The sequence below is a fragment of the Rhamphochromis sp. 'chilingali' genome (genome assembly GCF_963969265.1).
Source record: "Rhamphochromis sp. 'chilingali' genome assembly, chromosome: 1".
Taxonomy (NCBI): Eukaryota; Metazoa; Chordata; class Actinopteri; order Cichliformes; family Cichlidae; genus Rhamphochromis; species Rhamphochromis sp. 'chilingali'.
In genome coordinates, this window is record NC_137929.1 from 68,098,772 (window position 1) to 68,119,388 (window position 20,617).

General features: G+C 43.9%; 2 protein-coding genes and 1 long non-coding RNA gene across 3 annotated transcripts in view; 1 reads left to right on the top strand and 2 right to left on the bottom strand.

Moving 5' to 3' along the window:
* Window positions 1-3,968: 3,968 nt before the first annotated feature.
* On the bottom strand, window positions 3,969-9,910 carry LOC308409956 (uncharacterized protein; the record flags this gene model as incomplete). The annotated part of the gene is made up of 7 exons (XM_080902952.1): window positions 3,969-4,090; window positions 4,182-4,308; window positions 5,014-5,141; window positions 5,231-5,470; window positions 5,551-5,817; window positions 5,897-5,938; window positions 9,898-9,910. The coding sequence occupies 7 exons, from the start codon at window positions 9,908-9,910 to the stop codon at window positions 3,969-3,971; spliced, it is 939 nt and encodes a 312-aa protein (XP_080759078.1).
* Window positions 9,911-10,366: 456 nt separating this feature from the next.
* LOC308384229 overlaps window positions 10,367-20,617 on the top strand; it is a 63,799-nt gene continuing 53,548 nt past the window's right edge. The window contains exons 1-2 of the long non-coding RNA XR_013969285.1: window positions 10,367-10,848; window positions 10,921-11,050. This is a non-coding gene — a long non-coding RNA (uncharacterized lncRNA). The remainder of the gene's footprint in view (window positions 10,849-10,920; window positions 11,051-20,617) is intronic.
* On the bottom strand, window positions 12,943-18,086 carry LOC308395655 (E3 ubiquitin-protein ligase TRIM21-like). Its single transcript, XM_080880572.1, has 2 exons — window positions 17,851-18,086; window positions 12,943-15,302 (listed from the first exon to the last, which is right to left on the bottom strand). Exon 2 carries the CDS (start codon window positions 15,291-15,293, stop codon window positions 13,635-13,637), a length of 1,659 nt encoding a protein of 552 aa, XP_080736698.1. The 5' UTR covers window positions 15,294-15,302; window positions 17,851-18,086; the 3' UTR covers window positions 12,943-13,634.

Sequence of the window (20,617 nt, forward strand, 5' to 3'; positions counted from 1 at the left end):
AGACAAGGAGAGAGGAGGTAATGAGGCAGGAGTCAAGGGTGAAGGAAACTTTGAGACAAGAACGCACAAGGAGGCAGGAGATGAGCTGAAAGAAGAAAAGGGTAAAAAGAGTAAAGAAGGAAGGAACAAGGAGACTGGAGACAAGAAGTAAGGATGTGAGAGTGGGGAAGAAGAGAAGGAGGCATAAAGAGGGAACAGAAATAAGGAAGCTAACTTATAAAAAATTAAGACAGGACACAAGGAGAAGTGCAGCTGCTGTTGGGCCTTCTCGATGTCAGCTGACATGAGGACACCAAGGAACTCTGAGTTCCAACTCTGCTCATGGTTTATAGGTGTTCATTCCACCTCAGCTGTGGGATGAACTGCCTGCAGAAGCTGTTTTTATTGCTGTTATTTGCAGGTTTACGTCCTGTGTGAGTCTCGGTCTGCTCATGTTTGAATCATCAAAATAACAAAGCATACGAACTCTGAGAGAAATGAAATTAGATTAAGTGCAGATAACGGACAACAGAGGAAGTGAAGACTGCGTAACAAAGGCTGGTCAACATTTAGTACATGCAGCTAGCAGCTGTGGTTTCCTGAGTGAAAGCTGACATCTGTGATAGATGAGTGAAGCACTTCAGTGTTTGACTCACCGAGGTTGCCTAAGCAAACAATTGTTTGATCAGCAAAGATCAGCAATTTCTGAAATTCTGATGCTCAGTTTGGTCTGGAGTCGTCTAGGTTGATTCTGTCTACGTGCCTTAATGAGCTGGTTTGCTGCCATGTGATTGACTGATTAGATATTTGCAGTTAGGGCCACTAATAAAGTGTCTGCTGGTAGAACAGTAACAGTGTTGATCAGAGTGGGTGTGAAAGTTTTTCAGATAAGAATCAGATGTTCTTCAGCTTCAGGATGACTGAGCTGTGTAACTTGTGTCAGTGTGAGTTTTCATTGAGCTCTTTAATGTTTCAAAGTAAACACAGATTTACCTGCTTTAATAAAAGTGTTGTTGATATGTTAAACATAAACTGGGCTATGATCACTGTTGTGTTTGTAACGTCCTTTTTCTTCTGATTTGGGTTTCACTTAAGATGTTCTCCTTTCTTTTTCTTCACCTCTAATTAGGATTTCTTTTTGTTATTAACCTCATTACTTGGGAAATTGTTGTTTTGTTTAAATCTTTTCAAACAGTGCGGTGGTCATCATTTGTTTTTACTCACAGTCTGAAAGAGTGCTACGTTTGTTCAAAGAGAAGAGACGGGTTCTTCTCCATCCTGTGCAGAGATGGGGGAAGTTTTAGGGATGGGATTGGGGGTTGGCATGGTAGCCAACAAGTCAAAACCCAAAGCAACAGTAAGTTTAGTGTATTTTAAACAAAAACAAGAACAGCGTATTAATAAATTAAAACTAAACTCCCCAAATAAACCAACAACTTTTAATTATGTGCACGGGTACGTGGGTATGTTCTAGAAACATTTAACAATCAATCTTTCACCAGTTGTGTCTTACTGAAAACCACCAGTTACTGTTTCAACTCCTGCACCAGCTCCACAAACCTGGTCCTCAGGTTTCCTTGACATCCATTTCTAATGTCTATTTTGCTGCTTCTATTTTGTGCTCTATAAATAAAGGTTGTTGTTGTTGTTGTTGTTGCTTCCCATCTGTTCTGCTGAGTTTCATCACAGACTCAGGTCCAAAGATTTTGATAAATCAGAGATTTGTGTTTATTTACTGTTTAGTACAATTTTCATGTATCTGTATTTTACTTGAGTAGTTTTTTTCTGACTGCTTTTCAGTTTTACTGCCTACATTTTTAAACAAATAGAGATGATGCGTGCTAAAGTCATGGGTTAAAGTGGAACATATTTTTTATTTATTTATGTTTCTTTGTCCCACTCTGGAACCACTGCAGGTGCCCATAAGTTGCAGTTGCGGTACTTTAGCATCTAGCTAGCCCTGCTGAAGAGGAGCGAGCATAAAGGGACGTTTTTGAAGTGGTTTTTTCAACTTTTATTTCAGCACAGATGTTGAATCAGTACTTCAGTTTACAGCAGTTGTATTTATTCATCTTTTAAGCACATCTTGAAAACATCCTCCTCACTTCTCAGCCAAAAGCGCATCTCTGCCTCCAGCTCGTTCAAAAAACTGTCAGACTTTCAGAGGTTCAAATTGAGAACATTTGACTGGCTGCCTCTTGGATATAGAAGTGATTAAAGTTTTCTTTTGTTTGTTTAAATAAAGGTTATATTATTATTAAAATATTATATATGTTGTTGTGAATCTGCAAGGCTTTCATTTGGGAACTTTAGCTTCATGCTAGACTGGTGCTTTGAAATTCTAATGACCTCCTACCAAGTTTATGCTGAAGTTTAAAAACTTCTTTTAGTTTGTGCTACAACCAAATGCAAGACCTGAAGAATCATAAATCAGTTCTTTAGAAAGTCATATGCTTGGTATTAAACCTGCTGATATAAGGCCAATGAGAAAAACAACAGAAGACTCATTAACAAGAGTTTTATTTAAACAAGTTTTAATTAAACAAAGATATTAACTGAAGGTTCATCTGTCAGTTTCTACACTCATTTTAAATGAGTGCTTGTTGTTTCCTTTAAAAAGAGGTTGGACAGCCCATCAGTTACCTTCTTCTGACACACCTGTAATGAGAGAGAGGAGAGAAAAGAGGGAAAGAAAGGAGAGCGGCAGTAAACACTGCAGAGTATGTAGCTACACCCCCACCCCGCTGTAAGTTAGGGATTTTTATTGTTAAGACAGGATCTGTCACATTATGTGTGTCACCAATATGTTGCACAACAGTAAAGGCTTGAATAAGAACTATATGTGATTGGTGCAGAACATCAGGTGTCCCAGGCTAGCATTGACCTCTTTTTAAACCGGGAGAACATGTGTGAAGGTTGATTCTGTTCATCGTCAGCCGCAACTTTGAGACTGAAGAAGTCACTTGGACGTTTCTCCCACTGAAATCACAGTGCAGGATGAGCAGGCCGGGCAGGACGTGCACGACGTGCAGGAACAGACAGCAGGGAGACCTCAGGAGCAGACGAAGCTGAACACTCGGAGGCCGGACCAGGCGGAGCTGTAGAAGCTGAGGCCGAGGCCGGACCAGGCGGAGCTGTAGAAGCCGAGGCAGAAGCTAATGGCGGCTGGACGGGCTCCTCGGGCCCTCCAGCTGACGTGGCGGGAGGCTGAACGGGCTCCTCGGGCCCTCCAGCAGGAAGAGACGGCTGAACGGGCTCCTCGGGCCCTCCAGCGGGAAGAGACGGCTGAACGGGCTCCTCGGGCCCTCCAGCGGGAAGAGACGGCTGAACGGGCTCCTCGGGCCCTCCAGCGGGAAGAGACAGGTGGCTGAAGCGGTTCCTCGGACCCTCCAGCGGGAAGAGACAGGTGGCTGAAGCGGTTCCTCGGACCCTCCAGCGGGAAGAGACAGGTGGCTGAACGGGCCCCTCGGACCCTCCAGCGGGAAGAGACAGGTGGCTGAACGGGCCCCTCGGACCCTCCAGCGGGAAGAGACAGGTGGCTGAACGGGCCCCTCGGACCCTCCAGCGGGAAGAGACAGGTGGCTGAACGGGCCCCTCGGACCCTCCAGCGGGAAGAGACAGGTGGCTGAACGGGCCCCTCGGACCCTCCAGCGGAGACAGGTGGCTGAACGGGCCCCTCGGACCCTCCAGCGGAGACAGGTGGCTGAACGGGCCCCTCGGACCCTCCAGCGGAGACAGGAGGCTGAACGGGCCCCTCGGACCCTCCAGCGGAGACAGGAGGCTGAACGGGCCCCTCGGACCCTCCAGCGGAAACAGGAGGCTGAACTGGCCCCTCGGACCCTCCAGCAGGAAGAGACGGCTGAAGCAGTTCCTCGGACCCTCCAGCGGAGACAGGAAGCTGAACGGGCGACCGAGGAGAGGAGCGACGGTGGCGTCGCTTCCTTTTAGACGAGGGAACAGGAACAGGTGGAGAAACGGAGACCTCCTCCTCATCCTCCGACCACACAGCCGCCAGGAAAAAGGCAGGCGAACGGACAGGCGAACAAGGTCCCAGCTGGCGTGAGGAAGGGGAGGAAGCCTGTAGTGGCGATGAAGCAGAGTGTGCGTTGTCCTGCGGCAGCGGTGGGGAAGATGTAGTGAGGGAGAGAGCAAGCTCACTAGCCCTGACCTGCTCTCTCCAGGCAGTTATGGTGTTCCCCAACTCAGTGTCTGGGGATTATGCTGAATGATGGCCTCCACCGCGTTCAGCCCCACTGCCATGGTCCTTAAATCCGGGGACTGGGCGATGCGGTCGAGCAGGCGCACCAGCCGCTCCATCTCGCCGTTGAACTCAAAAGAAAAAGAGTCTGCAGGGTCCATGTTCTGGTCGCGATCTTCTGTTAGGTGAGGCTGTGTGCAGGCAGGAACAGGACCCAAGGTGCAGACTCCGGAGACAGAACTTAAACAAAAACAGCTTTAATGCTGAACGCAACATGACATAACTGGGAAAAAACTCAAAATAAACTTACACCGGTGGACAGGCAAAACACACAGCAACGTAAACGGTAGATCGCAACACAGACACAGAGAAACACTGGGCTTAAATACACAGAGGGAGCAATCAGGAAATGGGTAACAGGAGGGAAACACAGCTGGGACAAATCAGAACTGACGAGACCAAAGAAGCGTAAACTGAACACACTGAGATAAGACAGAGACCTTCAAAGTAAAACAGGAAACGCATAGCACAGACTGAACAAAGACACAGGCTCATAAGCAGGCACTACAAAGGGAACAGAGACGTGGGAACAGGGCAGACACAAAACACTGACTGAACACGGGGATATAGGAACTTAAGATACACATAGATGCGAACTAGACAAGGGGATGCAGGTGATAGGGGAGACAGAGCAACTAAAGAAGACAGAGACCTAAGCCATAAGACAGAACTCAAAGAAACCAAAAACTAGACAGTATAAATAATATCATAAACTCAAAAACCCGGGGTCGACGACCCAGGCATCCTAACAGATCCAGGAGACACAGAAAAACTACAGCTGCCATGACTGGAACGGAGGAGGAGGAGGAGGAAGGAGGAGGAGGATGGGAGATATGAGTGGTGATGGTTGTTGTTGTTGTTGTTGCTCTTTCTGTTGTTGCAACAGAGATTGGTGTCACAGAACCTGCAGGAGAGATGAGGAAGCTGGTTCAGTCAGTTTATCATCAGCTCAGCAGATTGGCTTTAAACAGGAAGTGATGTCAGTGATCTGACCTCTGACCCTCAGAAAGCTCTGAGGAGATGATCCAAACTCATCAGTAGAACACCAGTAGAGACCTTCATCAGACTGCTGCACTTTAATGGTGATTATGTGCTCTGATTTAGGTCCAACAGGACGTCCATTAAAGTAGAAATAAGCTGTGACCTGGCCATCAATTTTGTTTTTACAGCGTAGTGTGACATCACTTCCTGTCCTCACAGGAAGTGCAGGGATCTCCAGGATCACATGTTTATCTGAGGAAAAAACCCACAGAGTGATGTAGAGGTGGTATAACAGGCTGCTGTTAGTCTGATGAAATGAATGACTTCATTACCTGATACAGTGATGTTGACTTCTTCACTCTTCTCTCCAGCTTCACCTTCACACCAGTAACCTCCACTGATTGGCTTGAACTCATCAAACAAACAGGATGAACCAGTTAATCTCCCGAAGCCCCGCCCACCTGCTCCACATGACTCAGTCGCACTTCCTGTGTCCCTCTTCACCGTCCATCCATCAGAGCCCAGCTGACCGTCACATGTCAGAGACACTGAGGCTGCTGTGAAGAACTGCTGAAGGTTTGGACTGATGCTCAGAGAGACTGGAGGACAGACGGACAGTTTCTATCAGTGTTTACACTCAGTGTTTGTCCTGGACCATGGTGCACTTCATCTACTCACCTGCACAAACAGTCAGTGCAGACAGCAGCAGCACACACACACCTGCAACAGGAGGTCAGAGGTCACTGAAGGTCAGAGGTCATTTAAAGAAAGACTGAGGCTGCACAGTTTTTTTTTGTTATTTTTTGTTGTTTTTTGTTGTTTTTTTTTCTCTCAGGAAACTTTTTAATCTCCTGAAGTATCTGCCACAAGCTAAGGAGCTTGGAAAGAAAAGCGTCTGGACTTTTTTAAGTTGCTTGAAGACGTTTCACCTCTCATCTGAGAAGCTTCTTCAGTTCTAGGATCAAACGGTGAAGAGACCCACATTTAAGCTCTGTGGGAGTTTCCCACTGAGAGGGACAATGGACCCCCTGATGATCCTCTACCTAATCACATGAGCCAAGGTGTGGTAATGGGTGTGGGTCACAATCAGCCAGGGTTATACTGCTACTACTTTGTACTTTCTTACTTTGAGTACTTCCTAGTCTGTACTTTTTTTTACTTTTACTTGAGTTAATAAGTTGAATCAGTACTTCATCTTTTACTGGAGTATTTTTGAACAGTAGTATTTGTACTTCTACTTAATTATGGAAGGTCTGTATTTTTGCCAGATCTGTGAGCCACGCAGATTAAACTACACAAACACCACCGTGCACTGTAACAGGAACAGGAAGTTCTAAAATACCACCGAGACAGCAACGCAGGTTAGCCTGTCTTTTCCTGTTTTCTATACATTTTTTGATCAGATGGCAATCAACGGTAAACATCACAGTGCACAGCATTGTAAACAATGGAGAAGGAACTGTGCATGGATGAGCTTTCATTCATGTGCAGAGAAGAAAGTGTGGGACTAAGAAGCCACCCTTCAAAAGCACAGTTTTCATTTTCAGATTTGCGGCCTGTTTCAGTCCCACACTGCTGCTGTTTAAAGGTCATCATGTCAATGGGAATGGGAACTTTAACAGTCAAAACCGTCTGTGGTTGTTTGAATACACTCAGTCCTCTTAATGGAAAATTGGCTGTGAATAGAGGAAGTGAAGACTAGATAAAAGAGGGGACGCAGTCAGAGGACCCTGTGCTTCATGCAGTCAGAGGCTGTGGTTTCCTGACTGAAGAGATGTTTGATGAAAAGAGGTCAAGTCTCTTTTGTTCTTTTGGTCTTCATGTTACTGACACTTAGCTGGGCAGAAAGTTTAATCGCTGACTTAGTCCAGACTATATGGTGACTTTCCTGCAGGACTCCAGGTTAAACTGCTGAGAGTCTGAACCTCTGAGAGGTTTGCAGTGATGATGAGATCGATTTCATCATGCATGTTTGAAACCATTTTCTATCACTCTTCATACATTTCAGTTAAAACTGTGAGCTCCATTATTCAACATTAACATCACTTCTTGGTTCCTGCCCAACTTCACAGCCACCAATCCAATGAAACCTGAAAGACATAAGAAGGAGAATGAACTGTTCCTCTCGCCTTGACGAAACTTTTCAGAATTTTTACATGAACTTTAAAGTCAGTAGCTGCAAGCTTGTAACTGCTGAAAGGTTGTTTTCCTGCCATATTGTTTGTTGGAGCTGTGATAAATAAATCGATGATTTTAGTGTTTGACTCACCGAGGAGCAGAGAGACCGGTGCAGTCTTCATGTTGTCTGGATGACGACTGAACGTCAGTCTGAGCAGCAGAGAGACGCCTTCAGCTTCAGCACTTCCCCGTTAACAGTCTTCAGTACGTCACGCTGCTGCTCCATCACAAAGAGGCAGAGCAGCTTCTCCAGCAAACGTCAGTGAATGAGATGTTCCGTTGGGTAATTCAGCTCCGAATCTATAATCCTTTTAAAAAACAAATTCCCTTTTCCTACAAAATGTTAATTGAACTCACATGTAGTTATAAGGAAAAACAGACTGTATGTGTCCAAGTCCAAACTATAAATGTATATCATCACTTCAGCTCCATCTTTGTAGAAGTAGTCGGTTTAAATCTGGTTTTACTATCTTAGAAAACATTATGAGTTGCAGCACTTTATAATAACTAAGAAGCTGTAAAATTAAAGGTGTTGAGGTGGCAGGCAGGATGTAGGACCCAAACGCAGGACTAGTGATGTGTCCTGTGTGTCGAAGCTTCGAATCGTGCGTCGGGTAATCGCGGGGGCGTTTTTCTGAAGCGCGTATCGAGGCTTGCTTTGATTACGTATGCAGTGACGTTCGAGGCCTTGCGGGCAGTCCGTACCACGTAACTGATTCAGGGACTGGTTCACCGGTTCGCGCCAGATTCGAAATAACATGGGCAGGAAAACAGCTGATTCCCCATCACACCGTGTTGTGGAATTGGATTACGTACGTGCTACATAGTTACTTGTGCATTTCTTCTTCGATGGAACCAGCAAGGAAGAGATTTTTTATTTTTTATTTTGTCTCTCCTAATAAAGTATGCACACAGTAATAAATATCACAAATGATAAACACCAAAATATAAATAAACAACACTACACATCCTATAATCTGATTTCTGTCTTTTAGTTTATTAAAAAGTGAAGCACCAAACACTAGTTTGTGTCATTATCCAGATGTACATAAGGTTTACACATCATTATAATCAAAGAGCCCGCTTCACTTGAATTGAGTAGTAGAACAAATGAATCATCACAATGCTTCGAACCATGAGTCGACCAATTGGATGGAAAGCTTCAGTTCATCATGAGGCTTCATCTCACCATCACTACGCAGGACCCAGAGACAGAATGATTAACTAAAGTGGCAGCTTTATTGCTGGAGAACACTCAAATAGAAATAGAAGAAAACAAAACTAGAAACTCAAAACTTAAGCCCAAACTAGAAACCCGGGAAAGTAGAAAATCAAACCAGGAAAGAGTGAACCAGAACATTACCAGAAGCACATAGAAAACAAAACACAGTACAGTGAGGGTACAACACAACAACTAACAGAGAAACACAGGGCTTAAATACACAAGCAGAACTACGAGAAGATGGGGAATAGGTGGTAACACATCTGGGACAAATCAGGCCTAATGACAGAAGGGAAGCAAAACCAAGCACACTGCACACAGGACAGGGACTATCAAAATAAAACAGGAAACACATGAGGCACAGACTTGATACTGAACAGAGGGAACACAGAGCACAGGGACAGGATTGACAAACTGCAACATGAGACACGACTGAACAAGAAAATCAGCATGAAGACAGAACTAAACCTTGAGTAAACATGAGGGCTACAGGAAGAAAACCCAAGTAGATTAGATTAGATTAGATTAGATGAAACTTTATTAATCCCTCGGGTGGGTTCCTCCAGGAAATTCAGTTTCCAGTAGCAAAGCACCGAAAGAAGTTGCATGTTACAGATACATTAAGGGGAATGAGAGTAAGGATATAAGCATAAATACACCATATATACACATATAGATACAGAATATACAATATGGATAAATAGGATTGCTCATTTGAGTGAGTATATTTCACCGTTGCTTTCGTATACATGAAGCGGACATACCTGAGTGGCTGTGATCTAATCCTGTTTACATAAAGTAAGCCTGCTCCCGAGCAGGTTTACGCTTATGTATCTGTTGCTATGAACCGAACGATCCAAGATCACGCGAAATCGTCAACAATCAAATCCAGCTAACTTACTTACCCCCTACCCACCTGGCCTGTTGCCGGGTAACACTCTGCTGTTGTCTGGTTTCCAGAGTAGGCTGTCCAGGTGAGACACACATAGACAGGCTTATAAATGTTTGGACTCTTTATTTGGACTCATTTCCAACAATGTCAGCCCCAATAAAGTTATGGATTATCTTGCATTAATAGGCTGCTGGTTTTCTTTACTGGTTTCAGGTGTTACCAGCAAAATAGTTGTTTAATCATCTGGAAATGTACCCAGATTTATTTATTTAGACAGAGATCTTGACCCCCCAATGTTCAATACAAAGTCACGCCGATGGTTACGTACCTGTGCGGTTTACCTGTGTGTGTGTTTCAGGACAGGAAGTGTGTACTGCACGTACTTACCTGTCAGCTCCATAACTGTGGTCTCCCTGGGAGACACCAGGTAAGTTTACAGGTAAAGTCTGGTTCACGTGTTTGTCGTGCTGTTGTTTATTTGTTTGTTTGGTTTCTATACGCTCGGCCCAGCCTCCTCCTCCTGCTCCCATCATGCACCTGGGTGAGTGGGCTCTGAGCAGTGAGTCACGTGCTCATCGTCGTCTTTAAACTTTATTTTATCTTTGAAAATTTAAGATCGGGTCATGTTTTTATTCCTGAGGCTTTAACTGTGAAAGGGCACATCCTGTTTACATCCTGGTAACAGCTCCGTCTGCTCACACTTTACTGCTGAACTGGTTTGGGGGCGTGGCGTCAAACTGAGGGTTTTCTTCATATTTACAGTCGGTGTGAAAACGTCAGAAGGTTTGAGTGAAAAGAGAGAAAAAGATGTTTGTGAGGATTCACGTTGTGGATATCTGAGGTTATCAGAGTGTCAGGAAGGGAAACCTGAAGAAAGTCAAAGAGCCGCCCAGCACAGAACAAGCCTGTCAGAGCAAAGACTTCAAAGACTCTACAGGCTGCACAGGGACGCACTGTGAGCTCACAGAGCTCCACGTCTGCAGACACCTTCAGCCACACTGCTGAGGACGAAGACCTGCAGACTGAAACGTCCTGTGGTCAGAGGAGGTGAAACGAGAAGAAGATGCAGCTACAACCCAAAGAACAGCGTCCACACAGTGAAGCACGGTGGGGACGCTGTGGGGGGGCCACCACAGAGAGAAACAGGCGTCCTGCAGGACGTTTCCACAGGGCCGAGCCGTGAGTCTGCAGAGACATAACCTCTGTGTCTGTCTCAGGTGTGTGACGGGGACGCTGACGACTTCCTCCTCCACTTCCTGTTGTGTCTGTGCAGCAGCGATGTCATGATTCGGCCGCTCAGCCTCACCTGCAGGAAACACACCAACCAGAGACCAGAAGGTAACCCCACCCTCACCACCCTGACCAACCCTGACTGCAACCTTCAGAGTCGTGTGTGTGTGTGTGTTTCAGAGGTGAGGAGGTTCACTCGAGGAGACAGAGAGTTCCTGACCAGACTGGCTCCTCCCCTTCAGCTCACCTGTCTGCACCTCCACCCTGACTGAGCTCCACCTGCTTCGTTCTGACTTCATCTGTTCTACGTGTTCGTACAAATAAAACTTTATTGTTCCTCCTCCTGTCACATGGTATCTCACCTTCACTGACCCTAACGCTGGTGATCAGGGTCAGAGGTCACACGAAGCTCTCTGGGTTTAACCTCACACGAAAGGGGCGTCGCTGTCATCATCACAAAGGGGCCTATAACAGGTCATGTGACCCTTCTACAGGAAGTGATCCCTGTGGGTGGCGCCCACATCAGAGACGTTCTCAGATGGTGATTCATCAAACCTGCACCAGTAAAATCTGACAGTAGAAGGATGATGAGTGAAACTGGTTAATCTGGTGTTTGTGGCACAGAAGGTTTGACCTCCACTGTGTGACACGGGTCAGACTCCAGCTGGGCCTGCCGCTCTCAGCCTCACTCTGAGGAAGCCCACAGTCTGTCACAGTGGAAACTACACCGGGGGACCCCATCCTTGGGGTGGACCCATTTTTGTTTTAGCGTGTTTTGGGGTTTAAAAGCCACAGAGACGCGGTGCTTAGGAAAAATGCATTTCAGCTGTGCTGATGCTCCTGACACGTATAAGACTGGGGAAACCTGCATTCAGCTGGACCTGAAAAACACTATGTCCAGATAAACACAATCAACTTTTGGAGAAAAGTAAAAGATTCTTCATCAGACTAACAACTAAAAACATGACACTTACCTTAACAGTGTGGGCTACATCAAATATATTCAAGACCGACAACAACACTTCTCACTGCTGCTAATTTTAACAAAACTAAACAAAAAGTAGAAAAAGGCAATTCACCAAGTCTTGAAAAGTAAAACTGAAAAATAGAAACACAGAATAAAATAAAACATCCATCCAGATCTTTACCACCAACAACATAAAATCTATCTTAATTAAATGGCCAAATTCTCCAATAAATGAGCAATAATAAAGTAAGAAAAAATAAGACATTCAATTTATGGACGCTCAAATTAACAGAGCGACATTAAACGCACCTCATTGCCTGCCGTAGCGTTCTTCGCAGCTGCACTTCACCTCAAAGGTCGGTTAATACATCGGATTGAACTTAACCAAAGTCCAATTAAAGGAAAATAAATGTTTCTAACAAATACAATGAAGAAGATTAAAATAATTCACTGTCAGTTACTGTCGCTGTGAGTTTGACGAGGTCAGCTGCTTCATTTGGTTCTGCCTAAAGTTCTCTCAGTGATCCAGTGTTTATATGATAAGATACATGTTTAATGCAGAGAGTTGGAATTACAAGTTGGTAAGAAGCTTTTTAACAAAGGTTTGATTTAAGCTTTAAGTTCAAAGGTGAAAGAAATTTCACCTTTGATGAAGGAAGATCAAGGCTAACAAGGACATAGGTCAAAGGTCTAAATAAGGTAAGGTGAGAAAATATAATAGATATATATAATCAATCAATAAGGTGAAAATATCAGATAAAAGGGTTTTTTGGTTATAAGGAATAAAGAGGTCAAAGGTCAAAACAAGAGTACTGTTAAATTAAAATTAAAGGGTCAAAGGTCAGATTAAACAGGTTACACAGAAAGGATCGGCAAAACTTAAACAAGGATAAAGAAATAATACATTAAACAAGGAAATAAATTAAAAGTCTGAGTTAATGAGAAATTAAACGTTTAAATCAGGTTAAGAGTTAAATTTTAAGCTTTTCTTAGTTAAACTAAATAAAATAATCAGAATAAACGATTGGAGGAAAAAAGCAAAGATGTTGTGATCAAATAGTTTGTACGGCAGAAAGAAAAACATGTTTCAGTAGATTGTATGTTGGAAACCACAGTAGACACAGTAGACTCAAATCATTGTTACTGAGGAATTCTGCCTTAAACAGTAAAGTGTTCTTTAACAGTGTGTGTGTGTCTGCAGCTGTTCTTTGTGTTGTTGCTGCATCGTTGCCTCAGGGGGAAAGTTGTGTGTGTGTTATGCAGACTAGCAGAGACTGCAGCTGTCAGCAGCCACACACACTTTCTATTCTTCAAATCAAATCACAGTGAAACATGTTCACTGACAGCTCAGCTTCAGCATCGTCTTCATGCTGTGACTGCAGCCGTTCAACTCTGTTTGTCTTTAACCCAAATCATCACAACATGCAAATATAATCATCAAAATGATGTGACTGGAAGGATGCAGCAGTCTGTGCTCCACCTTTCTCCTCCACACCTGCAGGTGGAGAACATGGATGCATGAATCTCTACAGAGTTCTTTGAATATTATCCGTCTCATCAGTTTTCAGTGAACAAAACTCCTCACAGAGCCAAAATAAGCAGTTTGTATCCAACATAACTCAGCTGGACTCTGATGCTCCGTATAACAGCCACACATGAGTCTGGATTCACTCAAAGCATTGAACAAACTTTATTGGAAATGAAGCTTTTGGACATTTGTTCTCTGATATTTGCTCTTCAGCTCGAGTCTCCATCAGTGGGAACATTTCCTGATTCAACTTTTCTTCTGTTCAAATCAAACTCCATGAGAATCAAAGTGTGAATCAGAGTCCTGATGATCAGATTCTATAGAAACATGGAGACTGTAGAGGATTTACACTCAATATGTTCATTTGTTCCCTTCAAGAAAAATCAATCATTCATCCAATTAAATCAGTCGTTGATCAGTTTGATTGACAGGACAGATGATCAGAGGTGCAGAGTTTTTACCTCCATCATTGTTACAGGGGCTGAAGAATGGGTGGAGTTTGTGAGTGAAGGAGCAGCCAGTAAAGGAGTAGATCAGAGCTGCAGCACCTACATCATAAAAGGAGACCAGACCCTCCTCATAATCCACAAACACCCCCACCTTCTCAGGACCAGGATGGAGACAGAGGGGGACTGGAGAGGAAGCACAAGCACTGTACTCATTTCTATTTCTCAGCCACACAGTCCAGAAACCATCCTGAGGTCTCAGTGTGATTTTTCCCTTCCTGTTGATCGACTCTGTGGCCACTCCTAAAATCCACTCAGTCTTTCCTTTAACCTGAACCTCAAAGTAAAATCTGCCTGAAGAGAAACTCTGCTCTCCTAAAACACAAACATACTGAGAAAATCTCTCTGGGTTGTCTGGAAGTTTCTTCCTCACATCACTATGATAAACTTGTTTTCCATCATCAGACAGGATGAGTTTAGGATGAGCTGTATCAGGATCCAGAGTCACATCCACCTCATGCTGCTGCACCCTCTGCAGCTCAGCCTCAAACAGCTTCTTCTTCATGAGTTTCCTGATTGTCTCCTCCAGCTGAGCCACAGCTCTCCCCACAGTCCCCTCATATGATGGTGGATGAACTCTGACCTCTGTCCAGTCCTTGCTGGGTGGAGCAGCTTTCAGGGAGGAGAAGCTTTGGAGGAGGTGGAGGTGGTCTTCAGAGCGTGAGAGCTGCTCCACCTCAGAGCTTCTCTCCATCAGCTCAGAGATTTCCTGTTCCAGATCTTTGATGAGACCTTCAGCCTGTTTCTCTGTAGCTTCCTGTTTGTCTTCGATCTCCTTCATGAGCTCCTTCAGGCGTCTCTCAACAGACTCCATCAGAGCCGTGAGGACCTGAACACCTTCTGCTTTCTGTCTGTCTGTAGCATCTTTACTCATCTTCACCGACTCTGTGATCTCCTGAATCTTCAGTCGTCTCTTCTGGATCATCTGCTGAATCTCAGCCTCTGTCTTCTCCAGCTCTGCCTTCTTTCCTTCATATTCTTCTCTCAGAGGAACAAACTCGTGGTTCTTGTGGTCTAAAACAGAGCAGAGCATGCAGACACATGTCTGGTCGGTCTTACAGAACAGCTGCAGAAGGTTATCGTGCTTCGTGCACATCCTGCCTTCCAGGTTCTCCACAGCATCAACCAGCTGATGTCTTTTCAGACGTTTCAGTGTCAGATGAGGCTCCAGGTGAGTCTGACAGTAGGAGGTCTGACACACCAGGCAGGACTTCAGGGCCTTCAGTCTGGTTCCAGTGCAGATGTCACAGGGAACTTCTCCTGGTTTGGCAGCTTGTTGCTCTGAGCTGCTGCTGCTGGCTTTCTGCTGAGCTTCACGTCTGAACTGAGCAACCATCTCAGAGAACAAAGTGTTGATCTTCAGCTGAGGTCGAGTGTAGAAAGTCTCTTTACACATGGGACACTGACAGCTCTGACTCATGTCCCAGTGCTGACTGATGCAGGTTTTGCAGAAGTTGTGTCCACATGGTGTAGAGACTGGATCAGTGAACACATCCAGACAGATGGAGCACAGAAACTGATCTTCAGATCGCAGATTGCTGGCAGCAGACATGTCTGCACTCTGAGGGAGAAAGAAAAGAAACATTTGATTCAAAATTCACTTTAAATTTCATTTTACAAAGAGAGAAACAAGCGTCAGTAGTCTGAGGAGCTTGGAGAGAAAAGCGTCTGGACTTCTTTAAGTTTCTTTTCATCACAGAAGCTTCTTCACCTCATCCTCAACACGGACCAAGGAATGAATACTGCACTTTTGGAAGAACTCCCTCCCCTGCAGCCTCTTATCGTCAAAGGGATGGAGGTGGAGAGGGCAAACAGCCACAGATTCCTGGGACTGCAGGTTACATCAGACCTGAGTTGGACTCTCAACACTACAGCAACTGTGAAAAAAGCCCAGCAAAGGCTTTATTTCATTCGGCTGCTCAGGAAAGCTGGCATGAACCATGACCCTCTCACCCAGGCCTGCAGAGGACTGATAGACAGCATCCTCACCGCAGGCATCACTGTCTGGTATGGAAACACTACACAGACAGAGAGGAAGGCTCTGCAGAGTCAGAAAGTCTGCAGAGAGGATTATGGGAACAACACTTGCATCCATGGACCTGCACATACAAAGCTGCACATACAATCTCAGACACAACAGAGCGGACAGCAGCATCACACACAGAACACGATTCTTCAACAGCTTCTTCCCCACAACTGTCAGACTGACGGCAAACAAAAACACACTGAACACTTAAAATAACACAGCACTACTTAACCTCACTTTGAATGTATCATCGGTTCACTGACCATCGGGCAATACACTCACAACTGACTTGTGAAACAGATCTGTGGAACAAATGTGCAACACTGTGAGTGCGATAAGAGGTAGAGAACTACACACTCTCTGTACATTTTCTTCTTTTTCTTTGTATATAGAAAATAGTACGACTACCCTACTCCGGACTTCATTTCTATCCTTCTGCTTTTTCTGTCTTTATATTGTTAAAGTGTGATTTGACTTGGAAAGCTCTGCACAAGTATTCCACTGTGCATGGACTGTTGGTCCTGTGTGCAAATGTCAAAATAAAAATCTTGAACCTTCAGTTGTCAGAGTAACTGGTGGAGACCCAGCAACACACTCAGACACAAACTGGTTCATCTGAAACACAAACTGAACAACGTCGTGTCTGCTGTACAGTGCAGCGTCCAGATGAACAGGATCAACAGGATGAACATCTTTTTAACAGTCGTTACAAAGATGTGAAGTTGTTTGGCTGACACAGACAAACAGTATCCCACATTCTTGATTTTTAGCTCACAAACACGTCTTATAAGGACTTATTGATCCTGAAATGTTGGAGGTTTTAGCTCTTTAAACAGTAAAGTTACAGGAGGATACAGATAATTATCAGGAAAATGTCCTCGGTTTGTTAAAATGATCCCGTCCGATAACACACGAGAACAATAAATGTATCATTTTCTGTTGTAACCCACAAACTGAACGGTCACACTCATCTTTCATGTTGTCACTAAAACATCACTCCTTCCACGTCTAGTTGGTCGTGATGGAGGCGGAGTGCGTTGGGTCCGCTTTCCCTGCCCAGCCGATGTTCCTGACGCAGGGAAACAGATCCTGTTGGGGATCCCTACCTTGGCACAACACCTGCCATGGTCTTTGCACACTCACCACAGTAAATGCATCATGTTGTCAGCTTTACAGTATCATAGTCAGAGAAACTGGTCAGGCCGCTCTCTTCCAAATGTCTACACTTCACCCTTTTACTGTCAGTGGGCTCAGAGTCCATCTAATGTGGCTCATTATCTGATGCCGTCTGCAGACCAGTGTTAGACACTGAGAGGTTGATGGCTCCGTGTCAGAGCACCGGCCTTAACGAAAAAGTTATCAATCGTTCTTTTCATCTTTTCTCATTACCCACAGCTACATCCACTCCTATCACGCTGCTCACCTCTGCTGCGACGATTCAAACAGCCGGAAAGTAAATAATTTGGAGACGGTGCGTTTGTGTCACAGTGAACAGTGAAAACAGAGACTTTCTAAAACGATGATGCATGTTAGTCATGTGATGCAGGCATGTGACCAATTAAACAAAGATAGTGGAGAGCATTATACAGCAGCAGTTTTGACAGTCCTATTAAAGATGAATATCAGTCTGTACATGCTCCACAGAGCTTTTCTTCAAATTCTTTATTTCTCTCTCGCTTTTGCAACTTTGTACTTTTGTGTTACTCACAGCAACAACTCCACCTCATTGTTAGTCCATTTTAAAACTCGGTGCTTTTCCTCCACCTCTGCTGCGACGTTTCAAACAGCTGGAAAGTGAATAAGCAGCAGACAGAAATGAGACCGGTCGAATCGTCTTGCGTTTCACGCATGCGCAGGACTGGAACGTAAGCGTTTTCAGCCGTCTTAATGTGGACGCACAACTCTGTGAAAACGACTGAAAACACTAGTGTGGACGCGGAGCGCTGTTTTCAAATCTATCCGGGCGAGTGTGGATGTAGCCTAAGTGGCACCATGGAGGAATGAGGTGGCGCTCTAGAGCCCTGATGAAGTGAACAGAGTGAAAATTTGTGTAGAAGCAGGAAGTGTGATCAGCTGCACTCACCACTGTTGCTGAGAGGAACCTGATGGACTCCAGTGAATCTTCTTTTAGAGACAAACAGGACTCGACTGCAGCTCTGCTGCTGCTCTCTCACACTTTCACTTCTGCAAAATGACGTTGAGCTTCTTGTTTTTCAGCTGTTGCTCCGCCTCTTCCTGCCTCTCCCTTTACAGGAATCAGCCGGTCTGTACTCAGTGACTGTGTGCAGCGGGTGGGAGGAGTGAGGAGTGGTGTGTGGGTTCACACAGTAATGATGGCCTCAGGTGATCAGGAGAAACTCACCTGGATTTCCTTTTTCCACAGCAGACTGAGAGCTTCAGGTGGACCCTGAAGGAGGTCTCAGACACAGGTGGTAAAAGTACACACAGTGTGTACTGAAGTAGAAGTACTACTGTTAAAAATACTCCAAGTACTGTTTCAACTTCTTTACTCAAGTAAAAGTAAAAAGTACTGGCTGTGAAATGAGAGTAAAAAGAGCTGATTGAAGAACATTTCTAACACGTGTGTTTTGTGGAGCAGGGAAATTATTTTACTGCTATTGTTAAATAATTATTATCATTACCATTGCATTAAGAATATAATCTGCAGCATTGATATTGCATTCAGAGGTTTAACAGTGTGTGTCTTTCAGAAAGATTAAAGTCACAGGCTGACAGGAAACTGCAGGCTTGCAGAGAGTTTGCAGAAGTGAAAGCAGAGTCTTAAGTTATTCTGAGCAGCTGGCTAGACGAGGCTATTTGAATTACTAGGTTATTCAAATTGATCATTGCTTTAACAATGTAACAGATGGCTTTAAGATGGCCTTAACAAATTTCCCACGTGTGGGACTAATAAAGGTTATCTTATCTTATCTTATCTTATCTTAAGATGTTTATGCATACAGTTATTATATTAACCTTGTATTCCAGATGCAGTTATAACTATTTTATACATATTGCATATCTGTGCTTATTTTGAGTTGATGTTCAGGTTCAATAAGGGTCTTAAGCTTCACTGGTGAGAGTGTCCAGATGATACATGCTGAGGGAAAACTAGAACATAGAAGGATTGCAATACATGCTTACAAAACACTTATATCAGGTCATTTTATATTAAGCTTCTAGTTGAACAGCGTTGACCAGCCTCATCAGGAATGTTGCTCGTTCACGTCTGCTAAATTTTTAAATCCAAAACTTCAATTATATTGTACGAAATGGTCAGGTGTGACAAAAGCATGTATGCATGATTACAGTTTTTACTGCCACGAGGACTGGACCGGATTCTGGACCGGAGTTTTTCCCATTTTGTGGATAAGCTGTCGGTCCACCGTTTACCTCAGCTGTCAATGCTGGAGCTGAGAAATGTCCACTTTTATTTACTCTCAAACAGGGTGTAAAACTTTGTGCAAGTTAATAAAGCTCACTGCTGACCGAGGACAGCCATGCTGAGGTGAGCTGTCGACGATATGCTAAACTGTTGGTTAGCGTTGGTATTAGACTCTGTTAGCCTCTGCCAGCTGCAAACAGCAGCTAACAGAGGCTTTTCCACTTTCCTTGAAGTGGATCCTTCATCATTTGTTTGTATTCATGTGTTTTTGGCAGTTCTAGTAAATTGTAAACTCAGTCAAGAAAATCTGGATAAATGACAGATTTGTGTATGAAATGTTTTTAAGTATAGTTTTTAAAGTACTTCATCTGCAAACAGACTGTTTTTCAATGAGGCCTAATACTTTTCTTATGTTGAAAGCTGATAGAGGACAGGGTTTGATGAATGTCTGTGAGAGATTAGAGATTCAGAACAGAAACGCTAAGGCTGCTAGTGTTTGTCTTTATACCATTTTTCTTGTATCCACTGATATTAGCTAATAAATGTACGGTCTGTACATTTCTTCTGTGTGTGATGATGATTTATTTGTATAAAGAAAAAACTAGCTGTCACAACACAAATCAGTCAAATGTCTGATGTTTTACATATGTATATGTGTTACAGTGCTGCATTTCTGTCCTGACCTTTGACCCCATGCTCAGACTAAAGGTCCACACAGGCTGGTGTGTAAAAACAGCTAACAATGCATTTCTGTGTAAAGCATCATTTGTAGTAAACATTTAATGCCTGTTTCAGTTTTACACAACCTGATGGAAAAGAGAAGGAGAGCAAAGGTCAGTGAAGGGAACGACTGTAGTGCAAATACAGGTGATGTCAGTGAGGATGTGACCCTGCTGCCCTCTCCTAAACAGAGGAGACATTGTTACCCCAATACTGTCAGGCCAACATCAGCAATAAAACAGGGAAGATGTGGGGTTGATGCGCACTAATGTTAAAGAAGATTGTGTCACAGGGTTTTAGAGAAGCATTACATGTTAACTACAGTAGCTCCATAATGAATGAGTAACACGGGAAAAGCTGTCCTGTAAAATTCAAACAAATCAAACAGTTGGAGCTGTTTAGTAAAGGAGCCGCCTACTAATATCATGTAAAAATGTTTAAGGATTCAAGAAAATTACCGTATTTCCTGGACTACAAAGAGCACCTGAATATTAGCCGCACAAGCTAAAATCAGGGGAAAATCCTGTTTTGTACATACATTACCGCACGTGACTAAAAGCCGCAGGTGTTTCAATGTTGACTTATCATATGTAAGAGAATATGCACAAAGGGAATTGTCAGGAAAGAGATGGCTGTTTGGAGACACACCCCTTTTATTAATATTTTGAAAAACAAGTTATGGGTACATATTTGCAAAACTTTTTAGGTATACGTACAAGTAGCGGTAATTACAAGTACAAAACAT